General features: G+C 48.8%; 2 protein-coding genes across 2 annotated transcripts; both read left to right on the top strand.

Annotated features, from left to right (window-relative positions):
* Positions 1–1,396: 1,396 nt before the first annotated feature.
* On the top strand, positions 1,397–7,451 carry AOC2 (amine oxidase copper containing 2). The gene is made up of 4 exons (XM_079134009.1): positions 1,397–4,187; positions 6,197–6,482; positions 6,691–6,820; positions 7,110–7,451. The coding sequence occupies exons 1-4, from the start codon at positions 2,603–2,605 to the stop codon at positions 7,374–7,376; spliced, it is 2,268 nt and encodes a 755-aa protein (XP_078990135.1). The 5' UTR covers positions 1,397–2,602; the 3' UTR covers positions 7,377–7,451.
* A 793-nt stretch (positions 7,452–8,244) lies between these two features.
* LOC306657730 (amine oxidase [copper-containing] 3-like) lies at positions 8,245–15,301 on the top strand. Its single transcript, XM_079134008.1, is given in 5 exon segments — positions 8,245–8,690; positions 8,692–9,982; positions 11,738–12,023; positions 12,430–12,559; positions 13,271–15,301. Coding segments are annotated over 5 exon segments (2,292 nt in total). The 5' UTR covers positions 8,245–8,381; the 3' UTR covers positions 13,547–15,301.
* The last annotated feature ends 4,138 nt before the right edge of the window (positions 15,302–19,439 follow it).

Below are 19,439 nucleotides of genomic sequence, written 5' to 3'. Positions count from 1 at the left end.
GGAACTGAGGTGTGTGTGTGTGTGTGTGTGTGTGTGTGTGTGTGTGTGTGTGTGTGTGTGTGGTGGGGGACCATCTCCTCTTCCTGTTGTAAGACTAGTGTGTCTTGTATCTGTGGGACATTGGATCCTCCCTGCCACAGCTGCCCTGGTGATAACTTAGGGTTTCCCATTTATTTACATCCCACCTTGAACCCAATCATGACAAAGAACATCTTAGGCCTTCAATAGAGTTCTTAACACCCTCAGATGTTTTATAACTGGGGTTTTCACATACACATGTGTATGCGTGTTGAACACACACATGGATTTGCACACACACACCTTCTTACTCCAGTACCTTGCATACCTTCCTCTTCCTTTCACACATATCCCTTTCAGGAGGTGATAGTTGTCTTAGTTGTCATATATACCCAGGGAAAAGTCCTGGGCCCATCCTCCCTCCTGATATTATAGCCACTTGGTGCCCAGGGTGAGTTGGAGAACTGAGAGTGAAGATCAGAGGGCTGGCCTAGGCCTGTTCCTCTCTAACTTGATCCTTTCTGGTGTTATGCAATGGCTGGTCCTCTGACTCCTAATTGCCTTTTCCCAGGCCAGTTGTACATTGGGGTCAGGTGTCTGCAACTGTGAGGTCCAGATGCTGCTGCTCCTTTGGGAAATATTTCTCTTATTTATAGTATTGTGCTTCCGGGGAAAGCAGTCAATTGTGTGTATATGTGTGTGCGTGTGGAAGTACGCCAGGCAGGTCAAAACCATAGAAGAGTCACCTCACCTCTCTCTTGAACCTTCCAGAGATATCATTTATTGTTACAGCTTTTTTGTTAACCCCCATCTTCCCCCAGCTTTTTATTCTCCCACTAATGAGAGTTGATATTTGTGGTCAGTCTGCCAGTGACTCTCAGTGTCTGTTTCTGACTTTTATTCTTCCCTGTCTCTTGTCTTCCAACCCCCAATCATACTTCCACCTGGGAGGCATCATTTTTACTCCCAGTATTCTGTAGAAAAGGAGTTGGGATGCTGTCTTCCCATGAATAGTGTTCAGTAACAAACCAATTGCATTTTAGTTGGGCAGTGCCCCTATCTACCCCCACCCCCCATCCTTCCCAGCTAAAACCCTTCCCTCCTCCTACCATGTGTTTCTCAGTTTCCCTTTTTGTTCAATTGTTCTGCTGCCTCCTCACCTTACCACCCTTGGATTGTAATGTAAAATTCTTTTACCATGTCAAGAAATTATTAAAAATACAGGTACTTTGACCTCTTTCTAAAGCTGGAGACCCTCGTGCCATGCTCTAGTGGCAAGGGACATACTGGTACGTGCATGCACATTTGGACACCCACCTCCACAGACACCTCCAGCCACTCTATTGTGTATACTTTTGCCAACTGAGCTGCCTCTTTTCTCTAGGTTAGTGGAAAGACTGGGACTTCTACCTACCATGAGGGAAGGGTGGATCCTTCATTTGTGTTCAGTCTGAAATTATGTGAAAGTTAGCTCTTCCCAAACCTTAGCTGCCTTCTGTCCTACCTGCACAAGATCCCAGTTCCTTCCTTCCCATGAGCTGCCAGTAGAGGCTGCTATAGTTCCATGTGGGGAATGATCTGGTCAAGGAGTATCCTACTCAGTCATTTTCTTTACCTTATATTAATTCTCCTCTCTGAATAATGTCTTAAATTTCTTGAGGAGACTCGGGTCTTGGTTTTTAAATTACTTGGAGGGCTGCTTAGGACTCTTATCTCCCTCTGAAATAAAGTTTCCTCATCTTACAAGTAGTTTCCTGGTTTCCAGTGATCCCCTCATTGTCTCTGCAAAGAGTTTTCAGGTCTTAAACAATGAAGGTACATCTATTCTCTATCACAGATTAGTACCAGTAGCTACCAGTTTTTTTGACTACCTACCCTGTGTTGGGTTGGTAAGCACTTAATGTGCATGATCACATTTAATCTTCAAGAATCTATTGGATAGTTTTATGCCTTCTGGGTAGGTGAGGACTCAATTTTTGTGTCTCCTAAGGTCACATAGCTTAGGAAGCTGGGATCAGTGAACAAAACTGAATACTAAGCCCAGGCCCTCAACCACTCCTCCTTTCTCACTGACCAGATAGAAAAGACATGAGACTAGGTCAGGGGATTGCCATTAGGTCACAGGTAGAACTGAATGCATACTGCTGCACTGGGCAGTGGATCCTGGAGCTACTGGGGTACAGTGCAACATACGTATAGTACCTGGTAGGAATAAAAAAAAAAAAAAAAAAAAAGTGGTTTAGTGCCTGTGTGTGGTATGCAGGACTGAATTAAGCATCAGAGATTTGCATACTTATACCTATTCTGGGTGGAAGGTAAAGTTTCAGTGTCTTTAGTTCAGATGCCCTCTCGACTGGTCTAAGTGATGGAAATCACTGGTTGTTCAGGGACAAGGAAGAAGCCAAACGACAGGGCAAAAATTGGAACAGAATTATGTAAATTAAGGTTAGAAATTTCCTGTCCAACCCACAGGGTGGAGTTTTCTCTATTCCTATCCATCCTACTGAATATAAACACTGACTTTGGTGTTAGGAACTAGAAGGAACTGCTCGTAGGATTCTGATTTCAGTTCTGAACATTCACCATGAATCTCAAGGTGGTCCTGGTATTCCTGGTGCTGTCCCTTGTTACCATCTTTGCTCTGGCCTACGTCTTGCTGACCAGGCAAGGTGGTTCCAGCCAGGGTCCTCGCTGTCCCTTCATATCTCCGAGTGCCCAGCATTGGACACACCCTGCCCAGAGCCAGCTGTTTGCAGACCTGAGCCCAGAGGAACTGACAGCTGTGATGAGTTTTCTGACCCAGAAGCTGGGGCCAGGGCTGGTGGATGCAGCCCAGGCTCGCCCCTCAGACAACTGTGTCTTCTCAGTGGAGCTGCAGCTGCCCCCCAAGGCTGCAGCCCTGGCCCACTTGGACAGAGGGGGCCCTCCACCTGCCCGGGAAGCTTTGGCCATCATCATCTTTGGTGGACAACCCCAGCCCAACGTGAGTGAACTGGTGGTGGGGCCGCTGCCTCACCCCTCCTACATGCGGGACGTGACCCTGGAGCGTCATGGGGGCCCCCTGCCCTATCATCTGCGCCCCGTGCTGAAATTTGAATTAGTACAGATGTGGAAGCATTTCGAACAGGTGGAGCTACCCAAGGCTCCCACCTTCCTGGCTTCTGTCCTGAACTACAATGGCTCCACTTTGGCACCTCTACATGCCTCCCCTAGAGGTTTGCGATCAGGGGACCGAGCTACCTGGATGGCCCTCTACCATAATGTCTCAGGTCTTGGTATTTTCCTTCACCCCGTGGGGCTGGAATTACTGTTGGATCACAGTGCCCTGGACCCTGCCCGCTGGACTGTCCAACAGGTCTTCTACCTTGGGCACTACTATGCAGACTTGAGCCAATTAGAATGGGAATTTAAAGCTGGTCAGCTAGAAGTGGTTAGAGTGCCTATACCCACACCAAATGGGCCTTCGTCCCTTAGGTCCAGAATCACTGTGGGCCCTCTTCCCCCTCTTCATTTTTCACACCAGAGTTCTCAGTACAATGTACAAGGGAACTTGGTGGTTTCCCCCCTCTGGACATTTACCTTTGGCCATGGGGTATTTAGTGGCATAAGGATTTTTGATGTTCAGTTCAAGGGTGAGCGAGTGGCCTATGAAGTCAGTGTCCAGGAGTGTCTGACTGTCTATGGTGCCGACTCACCCAAGACAATGATGACCCGATATTTGGATGGCAGCTATGGACTTGGCCTTAACAGCCGAGGCTTAGTCCGGGGTGTCGACTGCCCCTATCAAGCCACAATGGTGGACATCCACATATTAGCTGGGAAAGGGACAGTCCGGCTGCTCCCAGGGGCAGTGTGTGTATTTGAGGAGGTCCAGGGACTACCTCTTCGAAGGCACCACAATTACATTGAGAGTCATTTCTATGGTGGTTTGGCCAGCTCAGCCCTTGTGGTAAGGTCTGTGTCATCTGTGGGCAACTATGACTACATTTGGGACTTTGTGTTGTACCCAAATGGGGCACTTGAAGGGCGAGTCCATTCCACGGGCTATGTCAACACAGCTTTCCTGAGTGGAACAGAGAGCCTTCTCTTTGGGAACCGTATAGGGGAACGGGTGCTGGGGGCAGTGCACACGCACGCCTTCCACTTCAAGCTGGACCTGGATGTGGCAGGTGAGTATTAAGGGTGTGAGAATCAAGGGATGGGGTTGGGGGAGGGGAGGGGATCCCTCAGGTCAAGCTGAAGTCTGAAAGGCAAGGGGGTTGTGCTGACTCCATAGTGATTATGGAGGGGACTACCCAGACTGTTGGTGTAGTCAGCTAGTCCATTTCAGGGCTTCTGGGTATCTGGCCAAAGGTGTAAAGGGTTCTTCCACCCAGCCCAGCCTGTAGCCCCAGCAGCGGTTGTGAAACTAGCTTAAATGTAACATCTGTGCCTGGTTGCCTTAGCTTTGAATGACACCATGGGAAAGTGAATTGGCTCTGCCACTTGGGGTGGGACTGGAGTTATGCTAGTTGCTCACTTATCCTGAGGGTGAGTTCAGGTGGGGAGGGCAGTCTTAAGAGGCAGAAAGCACCCTTGGGGCTTGGGGGACAGGGTTTCATGCTGGGCGAGGCTCCACAGTGCCATTGTCTTTGTGGGGAGGGCTACCCCATGCCTGTCATCACAATGAACTCTTCAGTGATGTGACAGATATGTGATAAGCTTGCTACAAGTGTAGAAAGGAATTTCTCCAGTAGGGCTCAAAGCTTAAAGGACTTGCTGCTCCTGACAGATCTTTCAAGGACAGAAAGCAAACTTGCCAAGTCACAGACTTAGATCCAGAAAGAAAATTAGAAATACACCAGCCCTCCTTACTTAATAGTTGGGGAAATTAAGGAGGATGGGGTGGGATTAGGACTGTTGAAGAAGTATGATGTAATGTAACTAAGTATTTCTTGTGAAACATTAACCTAGTAAGTGCAAAAACTGTACCCTGCATGCATACAGGCTTGTGTTTGAGTGTGGTAGGGTGGAGGGGAGGAAAAATTCAAACCAAAACACAGCTGAAATAATCATGTTAGCTAGATTACTCTGACATGATTGGACTATGACTTTTCCAATTGGAAGCTTCTCTTCAGTATTTTTGGCATTAAAGAGCCTTGTTTTGGGAAGTCAAGTCAGGTGATTTTGCTAGTGTGTTCAGCCCAGGCTGGTGCGTGGGACCAGAAGTTGGTAGTTAAGTGCCAGCACGGAAATACAACCGGCAGAGGTGCTAGCCCCAGTGGATTGCTTCACTGTCAAGTGCCTTTCCATAGGTCACATTGAAAGGAACAGTTCCAACCTGCAGAGTGACCAAATACTGTGTTGGGCCATGCAGGCTAGGGTACAATATAACTCCAAGAAGCTCCCAAACAAAAGACAAATCTAGCTGGACATGGTGGCTCATGTCTGTGATCCCAGTAACTTGGGAGGCTGAGGCAAGAGGATCACAAGTTCAAGGCTAGCCTGGGCAACTGAGTGAGACCCTGTCTCAAAAAATAAAAAGGCTAGGGATGTAGCTGGTGATAGAGCACCCCTAAATTCCATCCCCCGCACTGCAAAGAGAAAGATACAAATGTGCTCATTCTGAAAATGGAAGCCTACCCGGCCCTGCTGGTAGAAAGTAGCCACAGTGCTGGGGAGATCTGGGACTGTAGAAGGGGATTGAGTTTTCCTAGCTAGTTTCCCCAAGACAAATTCCATTCATAGTTAAAAGAATGTTACTAGTCAATTGCATGTGCTTTTCCATTTGTTGGAAAAATAGCTTTGATTATGTCTAAGGTAGAGATTCAGAAAGAATGAGAAGCAAATTTTGGTCCAGTGTCTACTGGTAGGCAAATACTAATGGAACTTTCTACAGTGCTGGGAATATTTGTATCTGTGCTGTGGTATACAAGAGCCACTAGCCATATTCGGCTAACAAATAATTTAAATGCAACTACTGTGTCCAAGGAACTGAATTTTCAGTTTAAATAGCCACATGAAAATAGTGGTTATCCTACTGAACAGGGCAAGTTAGAAGAAGGTGGGTAGCACTGTTGCTAGCACAGGGTGCTGCTCTCTGATGTCAGACTAGTGCAATGGGCATCATGGGGAAGAGGGGCCTGTCCAAACAACCTTACTTGGTGTAGAACTCCTCTCCCTTCCCTCACCCTGGCAGGGCTGAAAAACTGGGTGGTAGCAGAAGACGTGGTGTTTAAACCTGTTGCAGTCCCCTGGAACCCAGAGTACCAGCTGCAGCGGCCACAGCTGACCCGGCAGGTCCTGAGAAGGGAGGACTTGGCAGCATTTTCTTGGGGAAGCCCCCTTCCCCGCTACCTTTACCTGGCCAGCAACCAGACTAATGCCTGGGGTCACCAGCGTGGATACCGAATTCAGATCCACAGTCCCCCTGGCATACATGTGCCCCTGGAGAGCAGCATGGAGAGGGCCCTCAGCTGGGGGAGGTGAGGAGCGTCCTGGGCAGTGGGTGGTAGGGAAGGACTGGCCCTAACTCACTACCCATGGCTTACCATTTATCCCTGAACTTGTCCTCAGATCCAAGTAGAAATGGGGTGGGAAATGGTCTCTCAGAATGTGATCCAAAGGACTTCTGGTCTAGTAATGGCTCTTGATATTTTCCAACACTGCCTTCCTATGACAATTCCTGGTCAGATACCAGCTTGTGGTGACCCAGAGGAAGGAGACGGAGTCGCAGAGCAGCAGCATCTATCTCAGTGCTGACATGTGGACACCCACTGTTGTCTTCGCTGACTTCATCAACAATGAAACCCTCTTAGGAGAGGTTGGTAGCTCTAGGGACAGGAGGGTGCCTCCTCTATGCCTGCATCTTGGCTGCCCAGCCTCTGGCCATAGGTTAGGAGTGGTTTCCATTTCTGATTTAGGGCCCAAGGAGTTCTGTGATGACCAACATGGATCATCCCCCCACCACGCGAGATTAGCCATGGGACACTGACCCCTGCCCACCTCCCAACTGCTGGGCATAGGCGGAAACAACCTGAGGGAGTTGTGACTGAGGGGTGGTTCTTTGGGTTTTGCCTCCAAAGTCCTTCAGCTCTTCCTTTTTCCTGCAGGATCTGGTGGCTTGGGTTACAGCCAGCTTCCTGCACATTCCCCACGCTGAGGATGTCCCCAATACGGTGACTGTGGGGAACAGAGTTGGCTTCTTGCTCCAACCTCATAACTTCTTTGATGAGGACCCCTCCGTTTTCTCCCCTGGCAGCATCTTCTTTGAGAGGGACCAGGATGCTGGGCTCTGCAGTGTCAACCCAATGGCCTGCATCCCCAATCTGACAGCCTGTGTCCCGGACCTTCCCCTTTTTTCTTATCAAGGCTTCTAGATCTGAGGATAGGGTAGAACATTGTAGGTGGGGACAGCCTCAGATGAGACACATCTTCCTCTCTGCTTCCCCTTAGGGTTCATGTTGCTCCCCAGACTCTTACCCTCAGTGCTCTGTAGAAAATAGCCTCCTCCCACACTATAAAATCTCCGTGTGTCCCTTTGGTTAATTCTTACCTTCTGCTCTTTTTATAAATAACACATTTATAAAGATGATTTGGAAATATTCAAGCAAAAATACCCTAAATCCCACCATCAGAACTACCTGGTGTTCTCATCATACCAGGCATTCCCTTGTGTATGTGTATTAAAGAGGAATGGTTGTTATGTGTAATTGGCAATAAAAAATCTTATAAGAATTTCACTTGAGTTTGTTCTATTTGATTTTTCAAGTGTCTAGAGTCCTCTAGGGAATACTGAGGACTCATGCCAATGAAATTAGCAATGGAGGAGAGTGTAAGGGGGGTAGACCTGGCCAAGGAATGTTGCTTGGGAAGCTGAGGGGGCTGGAGACAAGGGTTTCCCTAGGAGGAGAACAATAGTTCCCAGTTACAGGAAAGAGAACATCTGGCCTGGAGAAGGTGGGGCTTGTAGAAGAAGCTGGGCCGAGGGGCCCAGGGACTGCTGAGCAGACCCACCTCTTTGCTAGTGGTGGATTTTTCTGCACAGCTCTTTCTCCCCCTTCCACCAGCCCAGCTTTCCCCAACTCCAACCCTGACCTAGAGAGCAGAGTCTGATTTGGAGCCTGAAAAACAAAGCCATGTAAGGTCTGTGGAAATTGCGGCAGCCTCCTGAGACCGCCCCCCAACTCTGGTGTGCCCCTCCCCCCGGCCCCACCCTGCCTGCCTCCTTCTCATCGGCAGCCTTCAGCCTAAGCGTCTGACTACCAGGAAACGCAGCCAGAGTCCCGGAGCCCCCTGGTCCAGCAGCCAAGAGAGCCCCTCTCATGCTTGCCTGAGAATATACAGCTTCATACTGGTAGAATCCTGTTCCATTTCAAGAGACAATGAACCAGAAGACCACCCTGGTGCTCCTCGCTCTGGCCATCATCACCATCTTTGCCTTGGTTTGTGTCCTCCTAGCTGGCAGGGGTGGAGATGGGGCTGAACCTAGCCAACTTCCCCATTGCCCCTCTGTATCTCCCAGTGCCCAGCCCTGGACACACCCTGCCCAGAGCCAGCTGTTTGCAGACCTGAGCCAAGAGGAGCTGACAGCTGTGATGAGTTTTCTGACCCAGAAGCTGGGGCCAGGGCTGGTGGATGCAGCCCAGGCTCGCCCCTCAGACAACTGTGTCTTCTCAGTGGAGCTGCAGCTGCCCCCCCAAGACTGCAGCCCTGGCCCACTTGGACAGAGGGGGCCCTCCACCTGCCCGGGAAGCTTTGGCCATCATCTTCTTTGGTGGACAACCCCAGCCCAACGTGAGTGAACTGGTGGTGGGGCCGCTGCCTCACCCCTCCTACATGCGGGACGTGACCCTGGAGCGTCATGGGGGCCCCCTGCCCTATCACCGGCGCCCCGTGCTGTTCCGAGAATACCTGGACATAGACCAGATGATCTTCAACAGAGAGCTGCCCCAGGCTGCGGGGCTTCTCCACCACTGCTGCTTCTACAAACGCCAGGGAAGAAACTTGGTAACACTAACCACAGCCCCCCGTGGTCTGCAATCAGGGGACAGAGCCACCTGGTTTGGCCTCTACTATAACCTCTCAGGGGCTGGGTTTTTCCTGCACCCGGTGGGGTTGGAGCTGCTGGTAGACCACAAGGCCCTGGACCCTGCCCACTGGACCATCCAGAAGGTATTCTATCAAGGCCGCTACTATGAGAGTCTGGCCCAGCTGGAGGACCAGTTTGAGGCTGGCCTGGTGAATGTGGTGCTAATCCCAGACAATGGCACAGGTGGGTCCTGGTCCCTGAAGTCCCCCGTGCCCCCAGGTCCGGCTCCCCCTCTGCAGTTCCATCCCCAGGGTCCCCACTTCAGTGTCCAGGGGAGTCGAGTGGCCTCCTCATTGTGGACTTTCTCCTTTGGCCTTGGAGCTTTCAGTGGCCCAAGGATCTTTGACATCCGCTTCCAAGGGGAGAGGGTGGCCTATGAAGTCAGCGTCCAGGAAGCCTTGACCATCTATGGAGGAAATTCCCCAGCAGCAATGTTGACCTGCTATCTGGATGGTAGTTTTGGCATTGGCAAGTACTCCTCACCACTGACCCGTGGGGTGGACTGCCCCTACCTGGCCACCTATGTGGACTGGCACTTCCTTTTGGAGTCCCAGACCCCCAAGACAATACGTGATGCCTTTTGTGTGTTTGAACAGAATCAGGGTCTCCCCTTGCGGCGACACCACTCCGATTTCTACTCCCATTATTTTGGGGGCCTTGCGGAGACAGTGCTGGTCATCAGATCTGTGTCTACTTTGCTTAACTATGACTATGTGTGGGATATGGTCTTCCACCCCAATGGGGCCATAGAAGTCAAAGTCCATGCCACGGGCTACATCAGCTCTTCATTCCTCTTTGGTGCTGCCCAAAGGTACGGGAACCGAGTTGGGGAGCACACGCTGGGCACGGTCCACACCCACAGTGCTCACTTCAAGGTGGATCTGGATGTGGCAGGTAAGACATTCTGATGGGGACAAGAATTGTGCAAGAAGGACTGAAGAGTTCTATTTGTTTGGGATATTTTGTAGATTATGCAGGAAAGAAAGATATGGTTTTCATGGTTCCTGTTTGGCTGTATGGGAGAAAGCTGGCTGTTGAATTTTATTTGGATCTTAGCTGGTTGGCTGGGAACACAACTGCCAGCCTTCCTCCACATGACCCCATTAGAAAATCTTGGGAAGTAACTTCATGCTATGCCACATGCTTATGATCTCAGAGGCTTGGAGGACTGAGGTAGGAAGATAGGAAGTTCAAGGACAGCCTGAACAACTTAGACCCTGTCTGTCTTAAAATAAAAAAATAAACAGCTGAGCTCTGTAGCATATGCCACAAAGGCTGAGGCAGGAGTTTCTCAAGTTGAAGGCCAGCAAGATCCTCAGTAATTTGTTTTTTTAATGACCCTCAGTAATTTAATAAAATAAAATTTTAAAAAATAAAAAGTAAAAAGGGCTGGTGATGTAGCTTAGTGGTAAAGTACCCCAGGTTCAATCCCCCAGTATTGTGGTAAAAGAAAAAAAAAAGACAGAAAATCTTGAGGAATGGCTAAGTTTAGGGCAGAGGCAGGGTCTGTTCCCTATTACCTCCCTTGCACTTATGTAGGCCCCACTTTAAGGAGTCAGCCATGTCTCTGTGTCTGGCCTGTGGTGCTGGTATGTTTCAGGATCTGCATTCCGCCAAGTCACTGGCACATGGAGGCCAGTCATGGAACAATCTAGGTTGTACATTTCCTGGGAGATGTGTCCTCCTCCCCCCTGATTTTCCATCCCTCTGTTTGGTACCATTAACTTCAGTGCGAGTGGTAGAATGAATACTGTGGAAAAGTCCAGATATTTCCTGGAGTTGGTCAGAGTCAAGGCCCCATTATGTCTTGAAATTTCTGTCTTTGTATTTTCACTTTCTTGCCTTCATTTAGTTCATTATCAGATTTTTTTTCCTGCTCTACCTCTGCAATATCTCAGAACTCTCACCAGTAACCCTTATAGATGTCAGCCTTCTCTCTGCTGCCACCACTCTTGATGCCTCCACTCTGTGCCTACAGGGCCTCCCACTCATGCCAGCCTGCTACTTACACAGCTCCCAACTTCCCCAGCCCTGCAGGACATGAGCTACAGAACAACTTACAAGGCTCATCCCTCTGTGAAGGAACTCTAACCTGCCCTGCCCTGCCAGAGCCACAGCCACACCCACATCCTCCCTGTGCTGAGCACACAGGTTATAGTTAGGCTTTGTCCCTGACTAGAATGACCCTCCATCTCATCTTTTTTGGTGACATACCTTTAGTCTAGGCTGAAAACTTGCCACGGAGGAGCCCTATCCCTGCCTGCACCTATATTCCTGTAACCCTGACTCTGCCTCACGTGCCCCTCTCCCACTACAGGGTAGGCAGTGGTTTTCTGTCTATGCCCCCCACCCGCCAGGAAGAACAGTAGGGTAAGGAAAGTTTCATTAACCTCTGGCCCCAGGGACAAGCACAGTTCTCTCTGTTAAATGAAAGGAAAATGAATGAAATTCTTCAAGAAATATTTTAGTTAAATATCAACAGCTTTGGCTGACAGGTTGGGGTCATCTCGGGGAGAGGGAAGGGAAGCAGGGGCCACACTCTATCCTGGGATGTTATTTGGACCCCTTCTGATGCCAGGTGCGGGAGGACTCCAGAGGGGCCAGGGCTGCTGTATGATCAGCCTTCCACCCTCACCCCACCCCACACAGGACTGGAGAACTGGGTCTGGGCTGAGGACATGACCTTTGTCCCCACAACTGTGCCCTGGCGCCCTGACCACCAGGTGCCAAGGCTGCAGATGACCCGGAAGCTGCTGGAGACAGAGGAGCAGGCTGCCTTCCCCCTGGGAGGGGCCACTCCCCGCTACCTGTACCTGGCCAGCAACCACAGCAACAAGTGGGGTCACCCACGAGGCTACCGCATCCAGACACTTAGTTTTGCTGGGGAGCCACTGCCCCAGAACAGCTCCATGGAGAGAGCCTTCAGCTGGGGGAGGTGAGTGGTGGGCTGTCAGAGAGGACTATGGGAGATGAGAGTGGGAGGAGAGCACAAGAGGGACACTGGTAACAGTTGGAACTGTTCTCAAGGTGAGGTGAGATCTCAGGGAGCACTTCTTAGCTGTAAGTATGCACAATGGAGCACAATTTCTCTATGTGAGCTAAAGCTGAGGAGTCAGGACTTATTCCTGTTTTGGATGAGGGAGGGACTATGCAGTAAAATGGCAGAGTGACCAATAGGAAGATGTGACCCTCTAGGATGACACCAGGGTTCTGCTGTCCTGAGTTGGTATGTGAATGGAATGGAGAAGCTGAGGTCTTGGCACTCTGCTCCCTTCTATCATGATCAGGCAGCAGAATCCCCCAGGTTAGTGACCATGGAGGCCTGAGCAGTCCCCCTCTAGGTACCAGCTGGCTGTGACCCAGCGGAAGGAGGAGGAGCCCAGTAGCAGCAGCATCTTTAATCAAAATGACCCTTGGACCCCCACTGTGGATTTCAACGATTTCATCAACAACGAGACCATTGCTGGAGAGGTGAGCTGATTGCGGGAGGGCCGAGGGATGGAGATACAAAGATGAGCCCCACTCTGTCTTGGGAGGGTCCCTGAAAACCCAGAGTTAGAACTGACACCTGCTTTCTGCACTTTAGTGAACCTGATCATTATCTCTTGAGAATCTTCCTGAACTGGGAAGTCATGTGCAGAAGTTGGGTGAGGAGCAGGGCCTATCCTCCAGACCCTACAGCCCTTGAATTCATGGACTGAGTCGTTTTCAAGACCTGAGACTCAAGCAGGGCTGGAAGGTACCAGGGAGGACCACAGCTCTGCACCTAGAGCTTCTTCCTTTCCTTCCTTGACTATCAAAAAGTGCATTTCTCCTTGTCAGCCTGCTTCTGCTTCTCAAGCTCTGATATTTCCTCCTCCATCCTTTTGGCTTGAGTTACAATTTGGGAACCCTCAGAGAGTTGAGGGGAGAGAAGCTGAAGTAGCAGGTGTCACCTTTGGGGTTGGGAGGCAGAGGGGAATGTGATAAGAAGTGTCAGAGAAGGAGGGTGCAGGCCAGGTACAGTCCCCTATGAAATGAACTCTTCATGCTTTGACTTTTGAATCAGAAGGGGAAAATATTTAAAGATTCAAAAACCATAGGCTGGTGAGCGGAAGCCTTCCCTGAAAGGCCACTAGGGAAATGAGGGCACATCCCTAGCTAAGCCTGACCTCATGATCCTCTTTCTTCTCCCCCTGCTAGGACTTGGTGGCCTGGGTGACAGCTGGTTTTCTGCACATCCCACATGCAGAGGACATTCCCAACACGGTGACTGTGGGGAATGGGGTGGGCTTCTTCCTCCGACCCTACAACTTCTTTGACGAGGACCCCTCCTTCTACTCTGCTGACTCTGTCTACTTCCGGGAGGACCAGGATGCTGGGGCCTGTGAGATCAACCCCCAGGCTTGCCTATCCCAGGCTGCTGCCTGTGCCCCCGACCTCCCTGCCTTCTCCCATGGGGGCTTCTCTCACAACTAGTTGATCCCTGGGATGGCCAGTCTGACCAGGGGTCCCAGGGTCAGGGTAAGAGGGATGGGCAGCAACTGGACACTGGGCAGGGCATGCTGTTTTCCTCTTCTCCCTCCTTATACCCTGATGTCTCTGCCAAGGTCCTCTCTCTTCCACTGTTCTCCTTTTCCTCCTCCTCCCTGGCTGGAGCATCCTGACCCTGAGATGCCTGACACAGGAACACTGGGCTTGGTGGATCCCAGCTGTGATGAGTTCCTACCCTAGGGAGGGGAGGAATGTCCCAGCCAGGGGGCTGGAGAGATAGCTATGCTTTTCTTCAAATGCTTCCTTTTTTTTTTTTTTTTTTAAATTTCTGCCTTTCCAATATTTTTAGGCCATTTCTGAGAACTCTGCAATGGAAATAATTCCCTAGAGATCCCAGGGCAGGGTTCCCATCAGTCCTGCGTATTCACAGATGAACTAGAAGGGCCCCTTCTGCTCACGTTCCCTCTCATCCAAGTCCCTTCCTTCTCTGCTTCTTCCTCCCTCTTACCTACTGCTTCCTTCTTGAGTTCCTACCTGCTTTTTATATTCTGGGATTTTCCCTCAAATCCTGAGTGGTTGCCCTCTGTCCTAGTCCTCGATGTTTCCCAGTCCTCATTCCTCAATTACAGTCTCTTCTGAGCCTATAGAACTCTCAAAGATGCAATGGAGTAGGAGTTGCCCCCACTTCTGATTTGGAGCAGGGTGGTGTGTTTCTGGAAAGTTCTCTCTGCCCACTTCATCTGCCAGCCTTGCGCTCTCTTGAAGAGAATGGTCATAGTATCAGCAACACTCAAGCATTGCAGGTGTTTTGGGGGGGTTCCCTGATAATGAAGAATGGGTAATCTCGTCCCAGGGTTGTGTGTGACCAATGGCCTCTGTAACTCTGCAGCAGCCAGCCAGTTTGGGAGGCTGTGGTGGGAACCAGGTATGGACACTACAGAGGAGATGCAGAAAACCCTGGGAACTCCACCCTCAGGTCAGGTCTGTCCAATCATGTCCCCACATGTAAATGAGCTGGGGCCTCGGGTGGGAGGAACCTGGCCTGGAGGGACCTGTTCCAGGGCCACCCATTACTGTTTCTTCCTCCTGGGGTCTAAACTGGGAATGGGTACAAAGTAATATCAAGAGATTGGAAACAACGGAAACATTCCTCCGTAGGTAATTGGTCAAATTGATTCTGATGCAGTCTTTTTTTTTTTTTTTTTTTTTTTTTTTGTACCAGGGATTGAACCCAGGGTTGCTAAACCACTGAGCCACATTCCCAGCCCTTTATTTTTATTTTTATTATTATTTTTTAAGACAGGATCTCACTGTATTGCTTAGGGTCTCACTAAATTGCTGAGGCTGGCTTTGAACTCATGATCCTCCTGCCTCTGACTCCCAGCTGCTGGGATTGCAGGTGTGTGCTGTGGCACCTGGCATTTGATGCAATATTACAGTGCAGTACTATGCAGCTAAAAATGCCATCTGTCTTTACGTACTCATAGTAAATAATTTTCAAGTTAAAAAGTCAAGGTGCAGGAATGTGTATAGTGTACGCTTCCCATTTGTTTTAGAAAGGATAAGAATATAAATACATATTTGCAAATTTAGGAGAAATGGGTAACACTGATTACCTCTGGGGAGGGGGCAGACTTGGGAGGGGACTTAGCACTGTATATCCTTCTGTACATTTTAAATTTCAAACCATGTAACTGTATTATCTAGGAAAAATAAGTAATAAATTGGCTCAAATGCAAACTGACTTCTTTTTTCTTTACTGACTTGCTTTTTGGGAACAGATGGGTAGAAAGGGGAAGAATAAAGCAGAGGAGTAGGCCCAGTTTTCAAGTGTTTGCAAACCAGAGAAGTGAGTGTAACATCTAGTACCTTCTTTGCCGAAATGTTAAATTTCAGTCAACTACACACCCCTATCTGCCTTTGAAAGAAGAGGGCAATGAGAAGCAATGAGGAAGGAGGACTTCTGTTTACTGGAAGCCCAGGGAGGATCAGGAGACCAAGTGCAAGCAACAGTTTTGGATGCTACTCAGCTTCTGGCCAGAGGAAGATCATGTTCTGGGAGATTGGACATCACCAAAGCTTCTGTACACTTGGATCTGTCCTGCCCCAAGCCCAGATCATCAGTCAGCTGGAGAGAAAGTAGTTTCCAAAGAACATGGAGAAAGACTTCAGTCAGGAGTAGGAGGCCAGTCATGGTTGGCTTCATTTATCATCTAGCCTGGGTGGGGACAGGGAAGGATGGGAGGACAAGTAGACACTGAGATGACATGGAGGAGAAAAGGGATATGTGGCCAGTTGTTACTTTGCTGACTTCATTACTCCCTGTTTCTCTGACCTGGAGAATCTAACTTCTCCTTTAAATGAATAGCTTTTTGTTTCCACACACTCTTTCCTTCTTATGGCTGATTGTACCATGGTCAATGCTGGAGGGTCCAAGAACAAAGGAATGCTATCTGCCACCATCTTGTCCACTTGAGACTCGATTCCTTAAAACCCATCTCTAGAACAAAGAGTGGGGGTAGTGGTGCATGGTGGTGTGTGTGTGTGTGTGTGTGAATGTGTGTGAGTGCTCGTGATTTTATTTGAAAACATGACTGGTTGTGTCCCTATACATCTCAACACAGGAATGATGCCACCTGCCCCAGAAACCCAATGAGGGGAGGCGGAATGAACCTCTCCATCATTAGAACATCAGCCCAGTTCTGGTCAGGAAGAGGCTTCAAGGTGGACCTCCAGTCCCCTGTCCCAATCCAGGCTCTTCCATAGACCATCCAAGTTGTCTGGAGCTTTGTCCTCAGGATTGTAAATTGTGTTTAACAGTGAATGAAGATTGATGTCATGAGGGTTTGAAGGCATTCATGCCACCAAGCCTCAGAACCTTAGGATGTGGGGCCTATTGTCCTAGGAATAAGGAGCTGGACAAGGGGTCCTCTGAGGCTTGGATCAAAGGGCATGACTGGGACTTCTCCAGGAATGTCCAGTGAGGCAGCCCCAGTGAGGCAAACAAGATGCGCCCACCTGCCCCTGGGAAGGGCTCCAACTGCAAGTTTAAGGAAGGATTACGGCATGCATTCAGTGAAGGTTTATGGAGTACCTTCCAAATGCCAGGCAATGTGGGCAGCATTAGAATATGTGAGTGAATAGAGACAACTTCCACCCTCGGGGCAATGCATGCAGTTACAATCAGGGATGGAGTAAGACCATAGCGGAGACTCCTAACCCAGACATGGGGTCTGGAGGAAGCTTCCTGAAGGACGTGATGTCTATATTGATCCTGGCAGAGAAGTAGAAGTTGGTTGGGGAAGAGGAAGACAAGTGGAGAGTCACTGTCAAAGTAAAATCCTACCTACCAATCAGTCTCCTTGCTAGTCATTTTGGTTTTGCAACAATTGGTCAGATCCTCCCTGTACACTTAAGCAATGTATAGAGGGTATGAGAAAAAAAAAAATCTTTAAATGAGTAAGCCTCAAAAGGGGGAGGAAATTGATGCTGTCCTGACTGCTTCTTTGACTGGGTTTGGTGATACAGAGGTGATGTGAAGGTGCCTATAGAGGCGATACCCACCCATTCCACCTCCTTCTGGAAGATTCTGTTTTTCCACACCTCCTCTGTGTTTTCAGTCTTACTATTGACTGGCTCTTCCCTAGTTACTCTCATCTTGCCATGCCTCTCTCCCATATTTCCTGGGGTGGGGGTCTTCAAACAGCGTTTTCCTCTAAGGAATGGTCTCTACCGGCTGGATCTGCTTCCTGACCTCCTCCAATAACTCCTCATCCACTGTCCTCTCACTGGTGACCCACAGGCCGAGGACACCATTTTGGCAAAGGTCACTAGTGATTCTTTTTTTTTTTTTTTGGTACTGGGGAATGAATCCAGAGGCACTCAACAACTGAGCCACATACCTAGTCCTTTTTTGTATTTTATTTAGAGACAGGGTTTCACTGAGTTGCTTAGGGCCTTGCTAAATTGTTGAGGCTGGCTTTGAACTTGTGATCCTCCTGCCTCAGCCTCTCAAGCTGCTGGGATTACAGGGGTGGGCCAACATGCTTAGCACCAGTGACTTCTTAAACACAAAAACCATTAGCCTTCCTTTCAGGCCTTCTCTGTGGTATCTAATAACACTGACTACTCCCTCCTCTCTGGAGCTCTCTCCTGTCTTCCTCATATTTTAACACCTCCTCTATATTTGTTTATAAATATTTGTCTACAAATATTAACAAATATTTGTCTATATTTGTTCCTTCTCAGAAGATTTTCCAGGACTTATTTCCAGGAATTTCTGGACCTTATTTTCAGGACTTGTCCTTGGCTCTCTCTTCTCTTTCTAGAAGTTCTCCTCACCTGACCTCAGACTTTCTTACTTTAACTGCTAATACTTGATAATGGTGAAATCTGTATTTCTAACCTAGAACATCATCTCTCCACTGCTTTTCCTTGGCATCCTTACTGGGACTTCACATGTGTATCTCAAACTCAAACTTATGTTCCTTCCTTGGTCTTGCAGCTCCTTGGATTTGTCCTTGTCATGGTGAAAGCCCCACCCTCCACCCACATAACCTCTTACCAACAGGAAATCTTTATGTCATTTAAAACATATTCTCTGTCCCTACACCCATCAGACAGGCACCCAGTCCTGTCAGCTCTACCCTTTAACATCTCTCAGACTCATCCCTTCTCTGTCCTCAAAGTCGCTGGTCTGATTCTGGCCCTTGGCTTCCTGTCTGGTATCATTGCCTCTAATCTGTCCCACCTAAGTTCCACTACAACCAGAGCCCATTCTCTGGAACACAAATCACAGTAGAGTGTGCCCTGTGCTGCTGAGTGACCACACAACGTGGGCAGTTCCAATAAGACACCATGTTCCTGACCTAGCCTTCAGCCTCGTGGACACTGGATCCCAGGTATAAACTCATCTTTACCAGGTTCGCAAAGGCTGAGCTGAGTTTATTCACAGATAAAATGTAGTGGGGGAACAAAGTATGTGGTCCTGTCTTCTGAGTAATTCTCCCAGAAAGACATCTTTTCAGCAAAATTTTAAGATTATATGAAGATTGATAAAACTGGGATGAAAAGATATTAGAAGAAACTATGAAAGTAATAAACAGGGAACAGGGTCAGGGTGACCCCTTTGTAGATGCCGTTTCCCCAAGAGCCACTGCAAAGGTCTCTGTCCTAGACATTCCACCTCCTCACATGAGACCCTCGTGAGCTCCCACTAGACTGAACAGTCTTGACCTCTCCTTGGTAACACGGTTCAGGATAAAGACACATGGGCCATCATAATGCTGTGTTTATTTATTTATTTACTGACTTACTTTTGTGATACTGAGGAATCAAACCCAGGGTTTTACACATACTAGGCAAATGCCCTACTACTGAGCTACATTCCCAGCCCATTTTATTATTATTCATTTATTTTTGAGACAGGGTCTCAGTATGTTGCCCAGGCTGACCTCAAACTTGTGATCTTTCTTCCTCAGCCTTCTGAGTCACTGGGATTATAGGCATGTCTCACTGTACCTGGCCAATGCTCTGTGTATGTGTGTGTGTGTATGTTTAATATTTTTAAATCGTACATGGACACGATACCTTTATTTTTATTTATTTATTTTTATGTGGTGCTGAGGATTGAACCCAGTGCCTCACATGTGCTAGGCAAGCGCTCTACCACTGAGTCCCAGCCTCAGCCCAATGCTGTGTTCTTAACTAACAGCTGAACACACCTTTTCCAGTACTGACTTATAACTTATCAAAGGGCCCAGACTCATATTCCCTGATTGGGATGGCTTGCCTTTTGGCAGGGCTGGACCTTGACATTGAATTATTCCTTCATATTCTAAAGGGCATCTTTTCCCAGTGATCTTTGCTGCTTTAGTTA

The sequence above is a fragment of the Sciurus vulgaris genome (genome assembly GCF_902686455.1).
Source record: "Sciurus vulgaris genome assembly, chromosome: 3".
NCBI classification, from domain to species: domain Eukaryota; kingdom Metazoa; phylum Chordata; class Mammalia; order Rodentia; family Sciuridae; genus Sciurus; species Sciurus vulgaris.
The sequence above is the reverse complement of the archived record's forward strand: the minus strand, read 5'-3'. Positions and strand labels throughout refer to the sequence as shown.

Coding starts and splice junctions, on each gene's coding strand:
- AOC2 (XM_079134009.1), top strand. CDS start 2,603: ATGAATCTCAAGGTGGTCCTGGTATTCCTGGTGCTGTCCCTTGTTACC. Junction 4,188..6,196: donor GCTGGACCTGGATGTGGCAG/GTGAGTATTAAG, acceptor TCACCCTGGCAG/GGCTGAAAAACTGGGTGGTA. Junction 6,483..6,690: donor AGGGCCCTCAGCTGGGGGAG/GTGAGGAGCGTC, acceptor ATTCCTGGTCAG/ATACCAGCTTGTGGTGACCC.